This window comes from Zosterops lateralis (assembly GCF_965231275.1).
Source record: "Zosterops lateralis genome assembly, chromosome: 5".
Lineage (NCBI taxonomy): Eukaryota > Metazoa > Chordata > Aves > Passeriformes > Zosteropidae > Zosterops > Zosterops lateralis.
The window spans coordinates 73,153,829-73,175,516 of NC_139766.1; the positions used below are offsets into that span (position 1 = coordinate 73,153,829).

The 21,688-nt window shown below is 46.9% G+C and overlaps 1 protein-coding gene across 1 annotated transcript; it reads left to right on the top strand.

The window, feature by feature from the left end:
• Positions 1-2,593: 2,593 nt before the first annotated feature.
• LOC310909211 (bone morphogenetic protein 3-like) lies at positions 2,594-17,323 on the top strand. The gene is made up of 3 exons (XM_083860805.1): positions 2,594-3,532; positions 11,567-12,477; positions 15,557-17,323. The coding sequence occupies exons 1-3, from the start codon at positions 2,728-2,730 to the stop codon at positions 15,746-15,748; spliced, it is 1,908 nt and encodes a 635-aa protein (XP_083716931.1). The 5' UTR covers positions 2,594-2,727; the 3' UTR covers positions 15,749-17,323.
• Positions 17,324-21,688: the final 4,365 nt, after the last annotated feature.

Consider the following 21,688-nt stretch of genomic DNA (forward strand, 5'->3'; position numbering starts at 1 on the left):
AGAAGGAGTATTTGTGGTTTCCTGTTCCCTGGGACTTCCGAGTGCTTGTGTGAAGGGAACAAGTAACTGCAAAGTTACTGGGTTGTGCACTCTGTGGCAAGCTCTGAAAAAGTGAAAACCTTGAAGTTTTGGTGGAGGTTTTAAATAGCACTTTTGAAAGGGCTGCCAGAGGGTGTTGAGGCTGGCCCTGAAATGGCGCAGGACTTGCTCACCATTTAAATAAACTTAATTTGGATTGAAGCCTGCTGTCTGCCCAGGGCTAAGGAATTAAAAGGCCAGGTTGCTGCACAGGCTGGAGACTGTGGTGATCAGGATGAAACTGCTCAGGCCCAATAGGGCCTGGAGTTGTGCTGGCTGTAACCAGAGGGCAGGATATGTCTGGATAACTGGTTTGCAGCACTTCTGTGGAAGAAGCAGAAAAGGAACAGCAGAGAAGCGCAGAAGCACTGTTCCCTTAGAGGTCAGGTGTGAGAGTTTGTTGGCTGTGGAGAGGAGCTCCCAACATGGTTTGGTTTGGTTTGGTTTGGTTTGGTTTGGTTTGGTTTGGTTTGGTTTGGTTTGGTTTGGTTGGTGCGCTCACAAGGCTGTGACATTTAAAAATTTCATGGAATGGGCAATGTTTTTAAACTTTGCAAGCTGCAGAACTCTGTGTAATGAGTGTCCTGAGAGATCACAGGGATAGTTCACAAAGCAAGGGATTTTTGAAATCCTATGTGTGCCTGCATAGCATGCTCAGAGAACTGCAGCAGCTGCTTGAAAAGGGGAATTCAGAGAAGTCTCCTAATGCCCCAAGAAGTTACTTTTTCCTTTCTGTTTCACACCCAGTGTCCTCTTCCTCTCTCCTTTCTAGCTGTAACAGGATTGTATAGGGCTAAAATTTCTATTTTAGACACTTAGCTGCAATCAAGTGCTGGGAAGAGGTTCTGGGAACCAAATTTGTATTAAATTTTGCATAAACAGGGCTTTCTGCTAACACTTTAAAGACTTTAAATAAAAGTTCAGCCATAGAGTGCTCGAGCTTCCATGTTGAACCAAGAATAGTTCTTGTCTAATCTCCCTTTCCTTGAGAATGGTGTTACAGATACACGGTGTCCCTGAGGGTTTATTTTTTAAAACTCAGGTAATTCTCCATTTACAGTGGTCTGATCTCAAGAGTCAGGAAGCTGCTGAGAGGATATGTTGGAGATTTGCAGATGATCACATCTTTCAGCAAATTGCTTGCTACTGTAGGTATTGGAGAGGATTTAGTTATACCAGTTTTTATTCAAAGAGCTCTGTCGTGTGTTGTTGCTTTTGTTTTCTTTTTTATGTTGCTTCTTTAAACAGTAGGAAAAAACATTACTGAAACCGAAATGGTAATTTCCAGTTGCATAAAAATTCTTCTTTGGGATTGACAGTCCTGCCATGGATATAAACCAGGGACTGCTGCTTGTGCTGAATTTTTTAGCCATTAATTTAAATAATTTTGTTTTCTTTCTGCATAGATCCCCATTGGTTTTATTACTTATGTCCAAAAAAGCCAATCATACCTTAATGTTTTAATTATGAACTTCTTATGTTTACTTGTATTGACTTTTATATCACACTAAATAATGTTCATTTCTTACCTAGAGAAAAGTAGAGGTAATGGTACTACTTGCATCGATAGTGACATGGTGTGTGTTTCCACATCTGTGGATAGTATTTGGAGATGCATATGGCAGCTTCGGTGTTTCAGTGCCTCAGCACTGTTTGAAGGTGAGTCACTGCTCATTTATCTGAGCCTTCAAATGTAGGAGCATGTAAAAATCATTACTCTGCTGTTGAGAATCTTCACTTTCCTCTCTACCTACTGGTGGGCACGCACCTCTTGTAGTTACAGATGGGCTTATTACAACTGCATAAAAGTACTTGCTACTGATCCTAATTTCAATGTAGTTTGAGAGGCAATACATAATGTGTTATAATGTTCTATTTAGGGCTGAATAATGATACACTTGCTGTAGCCTATGGAAAAGCTGAATGCCCTGTGCTGAGCTTCATCTGGTCTGTAGGCCAATCTTATTATCTTGCTTCTTCAGGTTAGAAACCAAGCTGATCGTGGGAATCAGCACACTCATAAACTGTGACACTGCAGCAAGGCTCCTCTTCTGCCTCCCGTGTGTTCCCTGCCTGATGTACAGATGAGGCACCCTTTTGTTGCAAAGCAGATTTTGTAAGGGACAGTGTCATATATGCTCGGCTGTTGTGTGAGGCTATGGCACTGGCAAGGACAGGTGAGACATATCTGTCCTTTTAGTGCTGAAAGATAGCAAATGCAGGAGGCACGTGGAATTGTTTCAGCAGAGCAAGGAACACCTTGTCATGCCCTCCTGTAGTGGAGGAGTCCTCCCGTACAGGATTTCTCTGGGTGTATGTCTCTTCCCGCGGGCTCCATGCTGCTGCTGAAGGCACCTCTGCCAGTCCCGGCCGACCTGGAGGAAGCCGAAGGTCACTGAGTGTGGCTGGTACTCAGGAGAGGCAAGCAGAACCCCAGCACAACCCGATGAGCACTGCTTCCACCTGCCCGCGGTGGACAGTGCTCTGCTCCCAGCCCAAGCCTTGAGACGTTCCTGGGGAGAAGGGTCAGTGCGCTGCGACTCGTGATGATATTTTTTTTATTTTTTATTTTTTTAATTGCCACCACGTTTCTGTACAGCCTTTGGGAGGGACTGGGTGGAGGCGGGCAGGGGACCGTCCTCTGCCTGGATGGCCCTCCGCCCAGGGGGATGGAGTTTCCAGAGCATCCCCTCCCTCCGTCCCGTCGCTGCGCTCCCCCTGGGGTGGCGGCTCCCCGCACTTCGCCCCCGCCGGAGCGAGGGCGGGCGGGGAGATCTCCGCGCTTCTCCGGTCTCTACACTGCTCGGGGCTGCGCCGGTCCGGGAGCGGCGCGGCGAACGAGTGCCGGCCGTGCCGGGAGTAGCACCTCTCCCCCGACAACAACCTGCACAGCTGGGAATAAAACCCCTCGCTCCCCGCCGGGAAGGGAGGGCGGTCCAGAACGTGGAGCTTTCCTCCGCCCTGCTTTTTTTCGTTTATTTTTTTTTTCCTTTTTCCCTTTTCTTTCCTTCTCTAGAAGGAGGACGCCCCGTGCCCGCTTTCCGCGCAGTCCCGAGCTCGCCTGGCCCGAGCGCGCCCGGCCGCGCCGAGGGTCCCCCGGCGCCGCCGCCGGGACGGAGGGGCGGGATGGCCGCGTCGGCCCGCTGGGTGTTGTGCCTGTGCCTGGGATGGGGCTGCCTGTGCCTGGCTCTGGGGGACGCGCTGCGGCCGCGCCGGGTCGGGCTCCGGCGCCGGGCCGCGCCGGGGGCCGAGCGGGCCGGCCGCGTCCGGGCGACCGCAGGTGACGACGGCCCGGGACAGCGGCGGCCCGGGCGATCGCCAGCGGCGGACAGAGTTGCGGAGCACATGCTCCGGCTCTACGAGCAGTACCGCGGCAGCCAGGACCCGCCGACACCCCCCGAGTCCTGGTTTCACCGGGGCAACACGGTGCGCGGCTTCCGCCCGCTGCCGGCAGGTGAGTGCGCACCGTGGCCGGGGGAAGAGGGAGGACACCGTCGGGGCAGGGCTTGGCTCCCGATGGGGAGCGCTCGGCCGCGGGGCTGCTCTGTGTTCCCTGAGCGGCGGGCGTCAGAGCATCGGTGGGGTAGTGTCCGGAGACCTCATGGGAGGAAGAAATGAGAGCATTAGAGAACTATCGCTTCCTGTGGGGAATCTCGTGTTTTACGCTATGTTCTGTACTTTTAATTACTGCCTTACTGGTTCTGCTCTGCCTCAAGCATCACTGTCATCATGACGACTGAGTACAATGCGAGGGAGGTGGAGTAATTAGCAATCTTCTCTGGAGTCCCCTCTTAGTGGAGTTCTGCACGTGTTGCTTCTGCTGGAGCCAAGGGCTGATTTGGGCGTGACTGAGCTGTGACATGGTTTGGGGATCCTTCACGCTGTCTGCAGCGTTCTCATGTTGACGAGTGGTGATAGTACTGACAATGAGAGGCAGTAGCAGATGGGTTCAGTTGAAGCACGACTTGAGTGTCCTAAATACTTTGTCTTGGCATCTTTGGAAGGGACACTTATATCACTCTGTGATTACACACTGGCATGCACAGGTAGATGGGTGAAAATGTAAAAACATTTTCCATAAGGGTGGGGTGTGTGTTTAACATGCCAGCATCTCAAAACAACCATGTCCTAGCAAAAAGAGAAGTCATTGTCTTGGTGCTTCATCCTCTTCTTTTCTTCTTCTGTTTTTTGTGCATGTGAGCTCCACGAGGGCTAAATGGAATGGCCAGAACCCAAAGATGATCATTGCTGGGATGTGCTTCCCCTCTCTACTGCACCCCAACAACACCTTGTTATGTGTGGGACAGCTGTCATGCCACACACAGAAGCCCCATTTGCCAGTCTCTTACTTTTCATTACACAGGTGCATTGACCCAGTGGCTTTTTCTTAGACAAGCATCTATCCGTAAAACTGAGAGCTCTCTGAGTTTCAGTGACTTGCTTCAAGTCCTTCCAGTCCCAGGAAAGAGAGCTGGATGGCAGGCTTCCTTGCTTCTTCAAAAGCAACAATGTATTTTATCAGGCAGCTCTGTACACAGATCAAATACAATGAGGAGTGAGTTGGCTTTGGTGTCTTAGGTTTCAACCCTGAAAGTGTATTTGTCCACAGGAGAGGCTTTAGGGGGTAATTACCCTGTGTTTGGAGGATTGAGAGCCAAGACTCGCCAACTGCTGCTCTTACTGAAGAGCTCTCTTGGCTTTCTAACATGACTTGTTTGCCGTGTGAAGTCTCATGTCCATGACTGTCACTGAATAAAGCCCACCAAAAAAGGGGAGGATGTAATATTCATTACAACAACCCCACTCATTACAGCAACCCCCCAAAGGAGAGGTTGTTAATGATCCCAGAAGAGCAATATTTGCTCTGTTACACATATCTGATTAAAGTAATTCTAAACGCAGAATATTGTTGGTTGAAATCCCATCTCTATGATTATATTTGTACTCTCACTTGATGTTGGGTGGCAGCTGTCCTATAAACACACTGCTTGCTAACCCCTTTCCTCCTCCTCCAATACTTTCACAGATCCAGTGCCAAAGCAACTAATTTGTTTCAAAATTTTTTTCAATACTTTAATAAGTATTTATGTAAAAGATTTAACCAGTTAGCTGTTGCCTTTCTGTTGCCATTGGCAGCAGCAGCAGCTTCTTTTGTTTGGTTATTGATGGCAGAAAAGTCTGTTTCCAGAAAGCCCTTATATTTGGTGCTCCTCAGGGTGGTGGGTGCAATGAAAAGGCTTTTTCTGACTTCTTCCTTGGGCCCAACTGCCTGACAAGTCCTGCAATGAAAATGGCACATCCTGCAGTATTCACATTTCAAGGTACTTTGTCTCTAGATCCGCTGCTTTGACTGTTGCACTCCTTGGCTCCAAATTTTGGTCTCCCTTCGGCTTCCCCTTGTCCTTAATGGTACACATCAGTTAATTTAATACGTGATGTTGTTACTCCTTCACATTTTTCCATTCCCTCTGCCAGCCCCTTCGGGACTCGGCTTTTTGTCTGCTAGGAGCAGAAGTTCCCCAAGAATCCTCCTGTGTCTCCTCCTACAGCAAGAGATCTTGAAGCAAATCTTCAGTGGTTTCATTTGCAGTTTAACTTTGCAATTTAATCTGACATTTTCAGTAGAGAAACTCTTCCTTTTCTGAAACATAGCTCTCAAATGTAGCTGTGAAACCTTTCTGTCCTTGCTTTTCCTCTGCAGGGGCTTCTGCTTCTTCTGCAGCACACGGGAAAGGCCTTTCCCAAATCTCCCAGGTAACCCAGCAGACAAATTTTTGAGACCAAAAGCTCGTAGGATTTGTTGAAGCTCATCCCTGTTTTTAGTCAAACAACAGTCGTGTCGCATGGGGCAGCTGTCACCCTGTTACCAACAGCCAACACAAGAACCCAGCTAAAACTGAGAAATCAAAACAAGCATCATCATACCTGTTAAAAATAAGTTTCTCTTTCTGCGGCTCACTTCTCCAAGGGGATGGGACCAGAGCTTCAGCCCTGTGTGGCACCTCTTTGAAGCCTCCATCTCATGATGCTCTGAAAGCTCTCGTGCACCAGACATCACAACTAGGCTGGATAGTTGCTTGTTTGGGCTGGGGGTTTTGGCCATTGATTTTGATGAATGTTCATTCAGGTAAATTTGTTTCCTGTTAATCTTGCTAAATTATCTGAGAGCATAATTGTTCAGTTTGAATTACTCAGAAAAAGGACAAAGCTGGAAAGAAGCCCCAGGTCTGAAATCCATGAGGAGTGCAGTAAGGATTTGCATCTTTCACAGAGTGTTTAGTTACACTTTAGCACTCTTCTCTCTCATGGACTAACTGGTCTAATTTGTTTTGCTGTATTTGAGTCAAGGGATGCTCAGCTTGTGATTTCTTGTGGCAGCTCTTCTCACTGTGGCAGAGCATTTCTGGGATGACTCTGGTAGCCCTTGTGTTGCTTTGGGCAGATCTTTTCCAGTTCTTTACCTGTGGGTGCCACAGGAGTGGTTTTCTGGTTTTTTTTTTTCTGTTGTGGCTTTAAGAGACTCATAGGATGAAGGTCAGGTGATCTGTGAGCCACAATGGAGCACCAGGCAGTTCTGGTGAACACTGGAGGGAACACTGAAGGTGTGGTCCTGTCCATGCAGCAGTGTCTGTACATGACTGTTCTCTAAAGATTAAAAAAAAAAAAAAAAAAAAAAAAAAAAAAAAAAAAAAAGTGGAACGATAAAAGCCTCGAATGCAGATTAGGTTTGTGTTTGTTTCTGAAAGCATTTTTAGTCCTAGCATCATAAAAGTAGCATGGCTTGCAAATGAGTCCTGACTTTAATTGGAAGGTCTTCCTAATGGTATTATAGTAGAGCTATACAATGAGAAATTACTTTAAACTCTTTTTTATTGACTGAAGTTCAAGTAATTTCAGGTATTACACCTGCCCCTAGGTCAATTCTTGTGGAGAACAACTATGTTCTCCTCCCTTTCAAAAGGCCTTTCTTTGTTGTGGTACGAAGTGCCCATGAAAACAGGGGAAATGGAGCATGGACAGGGAAAGCAGCACCTCACCTGCTGCTATCAGCCTGCGGAAATCAGTCCAGCTAAATGCTGGCCTCTCTGAGCACCAGTGGTACTGGGGTTTCTTTACAACAAGAGCTTTTAAAATATTCCATCAGGAGACTTTTTTTCCTTTCTGTATGTTTCTTTGGTTTGGGTGGTTTTGTTGTTGTTGGTTTTTTTTTGTTTTTTGTTTTTTGTGTTTTTTTTTTTGCTGCACCCCTATAAATATAATGCAAGCAGTAGCATCCTGGTAGTTTTTAGGAACTTGAAAAACATTAAGCTATGATTTGGGCAGATGGGCCCAAATCTGCAAGCCTCTGAGGCAAATGGGCAGGATATGTAGGTTGGCCTCTCATGACCAGACCCAAAATGTGAATTTTCTGGCTTCTGTCACTGTATGTCTCACAGTGGTACCATGCACATAAGTGACCTGTGTTCACAGTTCCCTGCTGGTCCCTGTTTCTAGAACACATTGCTTCAGCATGAGGAGCTCTGGTGTCCAAGGACAGGCTGTGCACAATTTGCTTTTCACCCAACCATCCTGCTGCCACCAGCCAAAGTGCAAGGAATTGTGGCTGTGAGGAAGAGTGAGGCTGGCTCTTCTCCTGCTCAGATTTGTGTCTACTGTGGATGTACCCCCTTAGCTTGCTTGGCTTGTGCTAGCTTCTAGCTAGATGTCGTGTTTAGTTCTCACACCTGCTGTGATCTTCCTGCTTAAAATATATAGAAAAGAGATCAAGTGATCACTGAGCAGCACATTTATGCTGTGCAATGTGCAGATTTGTGGGTTTCATATCATGAAACCCTCATGTAAGTTACATCCTGAGTATGCAGCGTTGCTGTTTCTACATAAGTTCTTTATTTAAGTGAGTGATAGCTTTAATCTGTTGCTGTTGTTTTATATCAAGTTGCTAGCTGCTGTAATCTTAACTGTTTTGCTAAAAGAATTAGTAAAACCTGTTTGGCACCAGGTCCTATGCTCTTTCAAAAGGGAGAACCACATCCTATCTTTTCCTTTTTCACAGGACACAAATTGGTAACTAGGAAGCAGCAGGGACATTAGAGGGAAGGTGGGAGAAAAGAGAAAATCCGGTTTCCTAATCTGTTTCTTTTGAGGAACTTGTCCTTTTTCCAGCTCTGAGTGAACTTTTTTATCTGGGCTGTGAGAAGTGATGAGAACAACATTTTACACTGGAAACATTCATACTTCTTTCTGGGCCCTGGCACAAGGGCACCTCTTTAATATCTCCTTTAAATGATGGCTAATGGTGACTGTATAACTACATAGTCCTCATTATTGCATCGTTTTTCACCCATGGGATAGATCTGGCAGTCCATAAAAATGTCAGGGCATCCTTTATAAAGGTAAACACACCACATGTTAGCAGACTCGTTCCAGCTTATTGATGCCTGAAATCTCCCTTGTGACAGGAATCTATTTGTGCTGGCGATGTCAATGTTGACAGACCTACTGCACTTCCTTAAAAATCCTTTTTTAATGCCAGTCACAGACCATCCATGCAGCTGTGGGTTGGTGCAGGGAGGTGAGGGAGCATGGGCTATGCCTCTATGGGCTATACCCAACAGGTACAGGTACTTCAGCTGTAGTGCCAGGAGCTGGGTTTGAGCTGTTAGTAAATAGTCTGGCATCTCTGGTACCCTGAAGAGGGACTGCCAGTACATATGTAGAATAAGGCAGGCATTTCTGCTTTCAGTCTGAAGAGACTGTCCCCTTCTTCTGGCCCTGTCCCAGAGAGCCCTGCTGTCATTTGTGCACGAGACTAGGAAGCAGGGCTATCCCAGTGCAAGGCTTGCCATGGTGCTGCTGGGCTGTTTGGGCAAGGGGTGAGTGCACAGGTGAGCACAGACATACCTGCAGGCCATGGAGGCTGATAAACCCCTTGCCTGTCCATGTAACTGTACATACCTTCCGAATTATACATGACATGAATACATACAACACCGTGTCCTGCTTGTCAAGTATCCTTCTGCCCAGCTCCTGGCTGCCACTTCAGCGCTCAGTGCTGTAGAAGCGAACAGTGCTAATGGTCCAGAGGTGCTGTGTCTTAGCTATTGCAATTCAAAAGAGCTCTGTCATGCAGAGCTTGGTCTTAAAAACTCCTCATCAGGCTGGCAGTAACTTCTGGTTGAAGGGAGCAGAGGTTGCAGTTACAATCTGGCCTCATGGTGTCTGAAAAGCAGCAGTGTATAGCTCGGTTCCTCATACTTTTTCTTTCCCTTTTTCTTCTTAAAACTTATTCTCTGGAATGGTTTCCAGCAGAAAAATGAGCCTATGAGCCAAAAGACAAAGTCTCGTTTCACTGAAATTAATTTTTCCAGAGCAAAAGATGAGTTTGTAGTTATTTTAAAGCTGCATCTTCCTTGGCATGTCTGTAATTTTTAAGGGTAATTTCTAGCCCAGGGAACACTTATTTCAGTGCAATGCTCACACCTCGAGTCAGGTATTGGTGTCACGCAAGGGATGTACTGGGCCCAGTACTGCCAAATTTTGATGGAACCCCAGGTCATGCAGTTGGGTTTCTTCTTTCTTGAGGCAGAATCTGATGAATCCACAGATGTCTGTGCTGGCCACTAGTAACTGTTTTCAAAATGATTTTGCAGATGAAAGATCTGAGAACTCAAGAGCTGCTGAAGTTTGGAGATGGTTGTGTAGGAAAATAGCACCATCTACTGCAAGTGTTTCGTCTTGGCATAGATTTACAGGCCAGAAGTGGCTGCTGGAATTTAGCTTTTAACCAAAACTATAGACTCCTTCTGTGTCTGCCCCATGCTGTCCAGAATTTCTTTATGAACAAAAGTAGTTTCTTTTGTCTTTCAGGACAATATGCCAGTTTAGAACAGGCAGGATTTTTAAAGTGACATTTGTAATAAAAATTAAGGTCAAAACTTGTCATTCAACATACAGCAATGATTTAAATATAAACTTCTTAAACAGATGCTCATGAGACACCATGAATTCTGGCTCCTGATCTACTCACTGCTCTGCAAATTACATATTAACCTTATTACATTAGTGGTTACAAATCAAGCAGAGATCAGGTCCTCACGTATGCCTAGTACAAGCGTAATCAAGAGCTGGTTTTGGCTTGAGGAAGAAAAAGTGAAATGTAATTCCAAGTAAATCTAGTTCCCATGGCATTTGTAATAGTGGTACATGAGTTTTCAATGCTTGGGAAGTTGTTACCTATGTGCTCTGCTGTCAGATTAGGCTGAACATGTAAACAAAGGTGTCTTCCTTAGATGATCTGGCCTTTCCACTGTTTTGGCCCAGTTCCACTGAAGAAAACACGTCGTTTTTTTCCATAATTCCATGAAGCAGTGCATCTGCTAAGCTGGGGAGAAGGGGGGTTCTCTTTTTCTAGTGGGACCAGTTCCCTGTTTTTTAATGTACTGATTGGAGTATTATGACCCAAAAATGTCCAGGAACTGGCCATTGGGATATTGCAGGCTGGAGGCACTGAATGTCACATAGAACATGAAATTGTCAAAGTTTCTGAAAGATGAGTACTGGAAATAATGATTTCACTTGCCTGGGCAAGGGACTTCTACATTGTGTGGAGGGTGGGAGTGGTGTGGCTGGTCATCCCTAGTCCATGGCCATCTCTGTGCTTGTCATTGCTTGGACTAACCCTTTGGAGAGGCTTTTGACATGCTATGTTGTCCAAAACGCATTTAATTCTGCATGCCCTCATTTCCCTAATGTGTCAGAATGTTTCCAACCCTTTGGGGGGGGCGGGGAGGGGGGCTGCAGACAATACCTTAGCCATACTGTATCTGAGTTTTCCCTACCAGCCTGGTTTTACAAGTTAACATTTGGATCTATATTTCTCTTACTCTGAAGGATGGACATAACCACAGCCCACAGAAAAGTTTAAAAGAAAAATTAAATCTTCCTCTTGAGCCTTGCTGTTGCACCTTCTGGGGGTTAGAATCACCCATGTGTTTTCCAGACCAGCCCATGTTAGCAGCCTGTCCCTGGCTTTGGACATGGTGCCTGCTGTGAACTCCACTTCCTGGATTTTACAGCTATGGAAAGTGTGCTGTCCCCCGTGTCACTCCTGCTTGGCACAGGCACATCCCAGGCATAAGAAGGGTTGTCCTTGGCTTATTTATCCCTACACAGACACAAGGAGGTGTGCCACCCCGCAACCCCTCAAATCTGGTTTTTGGATTGGCTTTCTTTGGGCTGCTGAGGATGCTCTACTACCATCTGTCTGCCTTCAGCTGTATTAGTAAATACCTTCTAACTCTGGCATGGAAATTGATGAAGTGTCTTAGATGGAATGACTAAATGTACCCAGTGTAACTGATAATTCTAGAGGGAAATTTCAGGCATGATCAGTATCTGACTTAGCCAAAAGGCTGTCAGAGCAGCCTGTGTCCCCTCTGGATTATGTTTTTAGATGCCCATATTCTTATGTGAGTTTTTCTTTTTCTAGGGAGCCCTGAAAGCCAGGAGATGTACGTTTTTAACTTGACATCACTCACGGAGTCTGAAAATGTCTTGTCAGCTTCAGTGTATTATTATATTGGTGATCTGCTGCATGTGAAGTGGAACTGTTCCCAGTCCAATGGCTGTTCTCATCACAGACACAGGAAACCTGAAATTCAGATATGTCTTTCAGTTTTGACCTTCCCTTCAGAAGGGCACCCAACCCGGAGCTTGGGGCATTTCCTCATAAATGTCTCCTCTGCTTACCAGGATATCCTTTCCTGGCAGTGGAAGGATATCACTCAACTCCTGCATGAAGCAAAGCAAAAGAACGAGCTGCTGATCAGTATAAAAATGAATCTGACCAGCCGTCATCCCTGGGAAAGAGTATCTTCCTCCTATGAACCCTACATCCTGATTTACGCCAATGATTCTGCTATCTCAGAGCCAGAGAGTGTTGTCTCTACTTTGCAAGGACACCGTCAGCCTCTGCCAAGGGTGCTTCCCAAGCCAGAAAGCCACAAGGGGAGCAGTGTCAATAATGGCCGGAGAAAACGCTCTGCAAACATCATGTTGCCATTGCAGAATAACGAGCTTCCAGGAGCCAAGTACCAGTACAGTGAGGACAAGAGATGGGAGGGCAGAAAACCCTACAAGGCCTTCCAGCCACAGCTAGCAGACAGGGCCAAGAGTAAGAAAAAGCAGAGGAAGAATCATCTCCAGAAGACCCAGACTCTCCAGTTTGATGAGCAAACACTGAAGAAGGCGAGGAGGAAGCAGTGGAACGAGCCAAGGTATTGCTCCCGGCGCTATCTCAAGGTGGATTTTGCAGACATCGGCTGGAATGAGTGGATTATTTCCCCTAAGTCCTTTGATGCCTATTACTGCTCAGGAGAATGCCAATTCCCAATTCCAAAGGTATGGTCTCTATTGATTCTTTTTCACTATTACTATAAACTGGGCATTTTGTTTCCCACGTCAGTAAAAGGCAGCCAGTGCCAGCATGGATTTGGATCTAGGATCTACGTGGTGCCTTTGCCCCACACAGCAATGAGCAGTGGTTAGAACATCTACTAAAGAGATAAGCTTGCAAAGGTAATTAAAAAAACTTTACTTGCTATTAGTTTTTCATCCAGAACCCAGATAGCCACATAGCATTTCCTGAATAGTGCTTATGATGTGTGAACTTGTTATTAGCCTGTTTAACAAACAAAATAGAAGCCAGATATGGAAAACTACAGCACTTGTTCGTGAAAGGAGCCCAGAGCCCCACCACAGGCAGTTGGCATAACACACTTCAGGCAAGCTGTGTACTGTGGGAGGCAAGGCTGCCCCAAGGGCAGACAACTCTGGGCTGGCATGGTTGGGTTTCCCATCAACAACAGAGTTGAGTAAATCACTTCTGATTCACTGGACCAAGGGGATCCAAAAGCAATGGATCCAGGCCCACTGACTTTGAAAATGTCCTCTGGTTGGTATGAGCTGGTTGCATGAGTAGCAGGTGAGGCTGATGTGCTTCTAGCCCTGTGACCTAGATAGATGAACTCTGCTCCAAATGTCCAGTGTTATTCTTAGCAACATGTACCCCCTGGAGGCTGCTGAAACTTGAGAGTAGGACATAGGATTTGAGGCTGGCCTAAAATGAGGGGTATGCACAAGTAACACCTGCAGGAAACATCAGTAAAGGCAGGGCTCTTGGACTCACTGCAGAATTTCATTCCAGAGTCTTTATTCCTGCCACAGTGAAGCCACAACAGCTGGCTCCAAAATGTATGTGGCATTTCAGTGACTTAAGGAGCCAATGGAGTCACCCTTTGAAAGCGATGGGTGGAAGAATTGTACCAAAAGGGATGGCACCCAGACAAAGCAAGCTGTGGAAGGTGGGGTCCTCTCCTCAGAGGAGGAGATGACTTGCCTACCTCCAGCTGCAGAGGCAGGCTTTAAAGCTGAGCATCACAGAATCTGCTACTACTAAGAATGCGTTTGCAGAAGGATACCCTGACCCTCAGGCAATAACAGACTAGTCTGTGCCTGTGGGTACATAATGTTCCCTTGCTGAAGGTGAGCCCCTAGAGCTAACAACCTGTTGGGTAATTGAGAACAGATATGCCCCACCCCTCACCTCCAGATTTGCATGTTTTTTACCCATGCCCTGGTTCTAGTTAGCTGGTTTGACTGATGTCAGACCCACATGTGTTGGGAGTCTGACCTGGCGTAGAGCTTGTGGGCGAGGAAGATGCTCTCCTGGTCAGGAATGAGCGCTTGTAGCTGCCATTGTGCACCCTGCTTGTAATGCAGCTGCAGTGACATTCCACAGGGCAGCCAGGCTCCTGAGGGCCATGCAGCTTGGCAGGTGTGGCCCAACTGCAGCTGTGCTTGCTCACAGGCTTGGCACTTTGGAGGCAGTTCAGTATTTTTATCTCCTGCTGGCCCTCTCAGCCTCCCCTGCACCTCCTCTCCCCTGAGCAAACTGCCTATTGTCCACAACCACTTGCTGGATAAAGCATTAGTGGCCCACAGGCAGCGGCCTCACTCACCCCCTGTGCAGGGCACTGTGGTAGTTTAGTACTTCCAAGGGGATTTGGGGTTCCTGAGAAGCACAGGACTTTGGCTTTTGCTCTGGTCACCGTTAAATTCCCACTGGCTGAAGCTGGATATCCTCCAGGGTGCACCTGAGTGTCTTCAGCGTGTGCTGAGGTCAGTGCGGAGGATGTTCTCTGTTGTATGCTACCCAGTCAAACAGAGATACTTCTTTTAAGGACAGAATGTGCCCAGGCTGTTCCCACTGAAAGCCAAGGCCATGGCTGAAATCTGTTCAGTGCTGCTTAGCCTGAATTTGGTTTGGTGCAATTTAGCATTTTGGGCCTATGGATTCCACATCTGAAGGAGAAGGTTTGTGAGGAGATGTTACGTGGTGTATTTGGAGTCCTGATTTTAGTTTTAGTACTACTAAATATAGGAAATAGGATCTCAGTAGGTGTTCTGCCTTTTGGCATATGATCAGCAGGCTCAGGACAGCTGTTGGGCTCCCAGTTACTCTGGGGAGAATGTTGCCCAGCAGCTGAGTAAGGAAACATGGCTGGGTGCTACCACAGTTTTCACTTCCCTTTGAAGACAGAAATGATACAAAATTTTGAGTTGTATGATTATCTAAAACATGTTTTTAAACCCCTGGCTGTCACTGCTGAGGAGTATAGGTATTTTTGAATTCAAAACAAACCAGCAGAAATGTCTTTGATCAGCTTGGATGGAGACTTAAAACTTCATGTACTAATGTGCTGTGCAAACGATATGAAGAGCTGGAATTCACAGCTGTTCCTGCGCTTTTTGCAGGTCCATGTCTAACCCTTAAGACTGTTGTTTTTTTTTTTCCCCTGAAACAAATCATCTCTCATTGCAGCAAAATTGCAAATTGAACATTTGGCCAAAATTATCTTGTTCTGTATATTTCCCAGTGGCATGTGATGGGGTACACACTGAACTGTTTTGATTCTCGGATTGTGTATGTACAAATAACTCTAAAAACCAAACCAAAAGTCCCTGACTAAAAGCTGTGTCTTGTACATTTTTCATGCCCACCTATCTCCTCTACAGATACTTGGATCAGGAAGCATTTTAGGGTTTGAAGTAAAAATTTGTGGTTTTCGTTTTCGTGTGGGTTCTTTATTTTTTATGAGCACCTTAATGGTTTCTGGTTTTATGACCAAGCAGTTACCTCACCAGGCAGATTTGCTTTCTGTTTAGAGCAAACCCAAGCATGTCCCTTTTTATAAATTTAGAAACTTTGTCCTTAGAAGTTTCTTCTCTGGAGAAAAATACCACTTTAGTATGAAGTACAGCTGTCTTGGAGGCTCAGTTCCTCAGCCTTGCCACTGGCTACAGATGTTCCAGCTGAGGGGTCTCAACAGGGCCCTTCAACAAAGCAACTCTATTGTAGAGTACATAAGTCCATGACAGTGTGAGTGCAGTAACATTCTGCCATGTCCTTCTCTTGCAGGCCATGAAGCCATCCAACCATGCCACCATCCAGAGCATCGTGAGAGCTGTTGGAGTCGTCCCTGGCATTCCTGAACCTTGCTGTGTTCCTGACAAAATGTCTTCTCTGAGTATCTTATTCTTTGATGAAAACAAAAACGTGGTGCTGAAGGTGTACCCCAACATGACAGTGGAGTCCTGTGCCTGCAAATAACACCTTGGGAGGCCTTTTGGCAATGCCATGGTGATTTGACAATGCCCTGGGTGCCGAGTGCTGCCACTCCCCTGCTGTTTGGGTAAGGGGGATGGGCAGGAGTCTCATCATACCTACTTTGTGTTTGCACTGCCAATGCATTTCCTTTGAAGAAAAAAGAGAAAATGTAAAGAAATACAATCAATGAGAATGGGACCAGAATGGATTCCAAATAGTGATTCCAAGGAAAGTGAATACAGACTTCATTCGTCTGTGATTTTGACCGAGACACAAGGCTTGGGAATGGGACCTGACTGTACATGTTGAAAGCTAGGGTGAAAGAAGAATCTGTGGATTTTTGAGACTGCCCAAAGGACACAGTGATCTATTTTTGGACAAGGTTTTGGAAGCAGCACAAGCTGGTAATTCTTATCTCTGTTCTAATGGCGGCTAATGGTGGGGGGAAGTTAGAAATGTAATAATCTTCATTTTAAAGCAGAGTTTCTTGCCTTAGGTTTTAGAGTAGTACAGCAAGGCAGCAAAACAAATCTGACATCCTAAAAGCTGTAGATAGCAACCTGACCATGCATCTCCTTGGTACAAGGTTACCTGCCTTGTGTATGTGCTCCTTTTCATTGACGTGTACTCTGTAATTCACTCTTCAGAGCTCTACAGCCCTGGGCAGACGAGCTCAAAACAGGACTACTGAGTGCATCACTCTGACTTCTGCTGTGGAGACTCTGCAGGCCAGGGGTATGAAAATACCATGCTCAGTGAAATGTCCGAATGACTTGTTCACCACATGTTCTAGAATATACTTGCAAATAATCTGTGGGTTGTCTACCTGCAAGGACACTCTAACCAGGTTGTGGAGTGGCCTCTTCCCCAGGTAACAAGCAACAGGACCAGAGGTCATAGCCTCCAGCTGCACCAGGGGAACTTCAGGCTGGACATTAGGACAAATTATTTCATGGAAAAGATGGTCAGGCAGTGGTAAGGGCTGCCCAGAGAGGTGATGAAGTCACCTTCCCTGGAGCTGCTCAGGAAAGGACTGGACAGGGAACTCAGTGCTCTGATTTAGCTGGCAAAGTGGTGATTAGTTCTTCCATGCTCTGGGGGCCCTGAGCTCATCAGCAGCAGTGTCCACTCCCACGGCAGGGCTGGTCCCAAAGACAGGCACCCTCAACTGAGGAGAGGGTTTTGACTTTGCAGGATGAGTTGTTCAGTGGCTCCTTTTTCCTTGTAAAACCAGCATTTTTAAAGGATTTCTGGTGAAAGGTTTATCTGTGTACAGACTGTTAATTAAAACTAAAAAGAAAATTACCCTCAAAAGTTATTTTGTATATGGAAAAAAACTTTTACAGATGCTTCTAATTTATTTTATATCTGTGGGCCTCCTAATGTATCCTTCTTTAGCTCAGCACTCTTTAAACCATGCAGTTTTCTCTGTCAGGGCAAAGATGAACTGCCAGAACTGTAGGGGAGCTCCAAAGAACAGGTGCACCCACAGTGTGAAGGGCATGTTTTACTGCTGATGGATAAGCTTGTGTGATCTGTATTGTTTTCCTACAGTAATACAGACGGTTCTGCTCAGAATTCTGGAGAAATGTAAAATAAAATTACTTTAAAATGAAAATCCACCTTCTCCTGTGTGGCGCTCAGATGTTTGCAACAACATTAAAGATTTCCCAGGGTTCATAGAAGCTCTGGCAGAGCGGGACACAGCCTAGAGGGTGGTGGTGACAGTGGAGGAGGTGGGAGTTGCTGTGGCTGCAGCGAGGTTGACGACAGGTCCCGGGAAAAGCCCTGAGGAGGGCAGCGGGGGCTGCGCAGGGCCGAGGCTGTCCTGACGTGGGCACGGAGCCAGGGAGGAGCTCTGCGGGGCTGGGGCCGCCTGGCAGAGCCTTTCCTGGGAAACAAAATCTGGAATTTCTCCCACCTCGGCTCCATGGCGAGGGCCAGCGCAAGCACAGAGGAGCAGCACTTGAGCAGGTGGGCAGTGCTGGGGCACAGGGACGATGCAACTGAGGCTGGAGGCAGAGCTTGCAGCTTTCCTACATTTAAATGGAGATGGAAAGCAGGGAGAGAGGTGGTCTAAAAGCACTATGGGTGCTCGGGCAGGTGAACTAGGACTCAGGAGAGGGAGTCACTTTCCTGAGCTCCTGAAGTTCCAGTTGCCTCACTCAGGAGCGTCGAGAGAAGTTTCCCATTTGGAGTTGGGCCCTAAAAAGAAGGAACCTGAAACTGCTTCTTCTGATAAATCTGTAAGTACTGGAGGCCATATGAAGCTCCCTGCTGTAAGCAGCCAGTAACTCTCACAGATATTTTAACTATTGAAAATGGCAACTTTTATTTCCTCTGTGCAGAAACAACTTGGCTGTCCCATGCAGACTTCACTGAATCTTGGAATTGCAATCCAGAGCATCCTCAGGCTCCTGGTGCTTGGGGCTGGGGTGTTTGGTGTGCAGAAAACATCCCAGGCTGCCTGACTTGGGTTTGGATGTCCATTTCTACAGTTCCTCAGAATGGGAAAAGGCCAAGAGGGTAGTGGGAAGGGCTTTCTCCCAGGCCCGGGCATCCTCAAGACACCTCAGGGTTGGTTTATAAATGTTGTCTTTTGTTTCCCAGGTCAGGGCTAAGCTGGAGAAAAGGCAGAGAGAGTGGCCAGTGGGAATCCCATTTTTAAATCTGCCCTTGGATTGCTGTTTCTCCTGCTGGGTCTGTGCTGCCCAAAGTACAAAGGAAGGAGGTGTTGGAGTACCTGTTTGTTCACCTATAGAGCTTGGAAGAGATGCTGTGTGTGAAATTCCAGGGAAGCTGTGCTTGCTGGAGCGAGAAGCAGCTTGCCCACTTTTCCCCACAGCACGTGCCATGGTCATTTTCCCTCTCTGTCTTTGTTTCCCTCTGTCACTGTATTCCTCTGTCCTTGCTGTGTCTTTAGCACTCTTTTTTCTCTGTCCTTCTCCATGCCTCACCTGTGTTCCTTATGTTAGAAATGGGCAGAGATAGCATTTTTCTCCTTAATATGCCTTTATTGATCAGCTCTCAAAAGGGTGGCTCGAGGGATGGTCAGCCCTTCCTAGTTCACCTTGAGAACGAGGGTCTGTTCGGCTTTGCAGTCTTAGGTCACTGCAGAGCCGGGAGCCCCGCCGTCACAGGCGTGTTCGGAGTTCACTTTTTTTTGTCGGGCAGTTCCGGGGGTATTTTTCCCCTCGGGCACTTCTTAAGTTACAGCAAGATACAAAAAAACTGTTTATCAACACTTTAGGGCATAGCCAGTTCAGTACTGTCTTTTGTGGGTTCAGATTTTACATTGGTTTGTTTTGGCGGGGGACTTTTGGTTCTAAAAGTGTCCCAGTTTACACTGGGGTTTTTCTAATTTACATACTAGTGGGCCACATGCGGCGGCACGGGGTCGCCGGCTCGGGGCCGCCGCAGCAGAGGCGGCTGCCTCGTGGAGATGATGGGGGAGGGGGGGGGGGGGGGGAGGGGTTGTGTGTGCTACGCTGCCCTGGCGGCTTTGTTTTGGCTTTCGCTGAGACGGCGGCAAGGGGGCTGCTGTGGAGGAGGAGTAGGCCGGGCTGGCTCGCGGCCCCGGTGGCGGCCGGGGTCTCATGGCGGTGAGGGGTGTGCACCGCGGAGGAGCGGCGGGCTAGCTTGTGGCTCCGGCAATGGCTGGGGTCCCGGCGGAGAAGCGGCGGTGGCGGGAGCGCAGCTCCCCTCCCCGGGCTCTGACGGCGGGCAGGCCCGCTCCGGCGTCGGTGGGGGGAGCTGTTGGCTTTTAGCGACCAAATAGGCCCCCCTGCTTTTTTAGGGGGACTACGGAGGTGGCTCCCCACTGCCACATTACAGGAATTTACAAATTATTTAAAACATCAATACACTTATACAACAATTAAGGGCTCTAACACTTTAGACTTTTAACATATACTCAGGAGTTTTTAAAAATTTATTCCTTTCACTTATATTCTCAGTGGATATATCTCATGTGGTGCTTCCTGTGCCATTTTTTCTCACTGGAACCTTGTGTCCCGTTCCCTGTGCCTGTTCTGTTTTAATCCCTCTCTGTCGTGCTGCCCATCCCAGGTTTTGGGATTTTGGTTTTTTCCAATTTCATCCTGCACCCCGTTCTTCTTTTTCTTCCTGTGTCCTCTCTGCTGCCACTCCCTCTTTCTGCCTCTTGTCATTTGTCGCTGGTGCTCACATCACACTGCTGATTTATTAAAAAACTATGGATATTGATCTAATACCAATATCCAACTATGACGGACAAAGACTCTCTAACAGTTTAAAGTTAGAAAGTGTATGTTTATTACGACGCCGGGCAGCGTGCGGGATAGCTCCCAAAAACACACGCGCCCTTTACAGATCATCACAGGGTCTTTTATGTACAGGAGTATTGAATACACAAACTACAAATGCATATTCATAGCTCTGGTACCTCCCATTCCCCGCTTCGTATGGTAATTAGCCCAAAAAGCCATCAAGCATGCGTAGTTTGTTCTTTGAAATGGGTCGGTGGTCTTTTTTATAGGGTGGGGTCCCAAAATGATGAAGTAAGATGGGTCTTCCTCCTTTGACTTTTTAACCTTTAGTGTTCGTGACAGCTAAATCCTGTTTTTTCCAGGACTGTTTGATTTATGATTGTATTGTATTCATGGGGTCTATTGATTATTCAGGATGCAAAAGCCTAGTTTGACAGCTTCCCTGATTTATTAGTTCCTTCTAAGATTTATCAGTTCCTTCAGTCTGGCTTCTGTTAGCAAAAGGGAAGTCCTAGCTACATTATCTCAGCACTATCTATTTTGACTACAGTCTTTAATTCTTCTAAATCAATGCCTCACTGCCAGATGGCTCTGTAAGTGCAGATCGGGATGCCCGTGCCGCAGCCTCGTAGGGAAGGGAGGAGCCACCTGCTGCTGTCCCCGGAGCGTAGGGACGGAGTGGAGCCTGAGCTGGAGCCGCGGCAGCGTCCCGGGCCACGCTGTCCCCATGCTGTGGGGCAGCCGGTGGCCTGCGACAGCAAGCCTGGGGAGGATCTTCAGATCTTCTGGGGTCTGCCCCCGTTTCTTGTTGCAGCAGAGCCCCTTTTTGGGGGGATGTATGCGTGGAATGGGCTTGAATAAAGCAATGTGCTTCTGTCCAGGGCAGTTTGACCCGTTCTGTGCATTCTTTGTGGGTGAGGAAAAGTGGCTGGGGGAGGAGGTGGAGACGTGGGGGCTCTGATGTCATTTGGGGCACCCCAACGTCCCTAGGAGAGGGAGCCATGCTGCGGTAGAGAAGCAGGTGGGTGGGAAGTGAGGAGCTGTCATGCTGGGTGCCCTCCCCCAGAGGGCTGCCAGGAAATTCACAAGGAGGAGTGGGTGTAGAATACTAACATCTGTCAAGTTTTTCTTTTTTATAGGTATTGACAAAGAATAGTGTTATATGTGTGTATTATAAAATTGGCTTTTCGCAAGATGTATGCTATATGATTAATAACATAGTAAAGATATAAAGGTATAAGTTTATTTCTGCTATTGGTAAGACTAGATATAAAGGGAGTAGTTGATGTAGCAGCTGCTTAAACCGTCTGTTTGGTTGGGATAACATCCAGTGAACATGTAAAGAAGACTCTGCTACTGATACACCAACTATCAGCATCTATCACCCGCAGCAAGCACGGACCAAGGCCCAAGCTGGACGCGATAAGAAGGACACAGCCACGAAACACGCATGCTCTAAAAAGGCGGATCCAAGGAGGGATCATGCAGGGCAGTTCCTGGAATATGGAAACTAGTTTATGGAATTTCATATATCAATATAACGAAAAGGGTATTTAACGAGTGTCTCTGAGAAAGCAAGGTGTGGACTTGGCTGAGTGCCAAGTCACCCGGCCGGCCGTTTTTGGTTTTTTCTTATCTCCTAATTGTCTTAATTATTTTATTAAACATATTCTTTAAAATTTACTAAAAAGTGAAC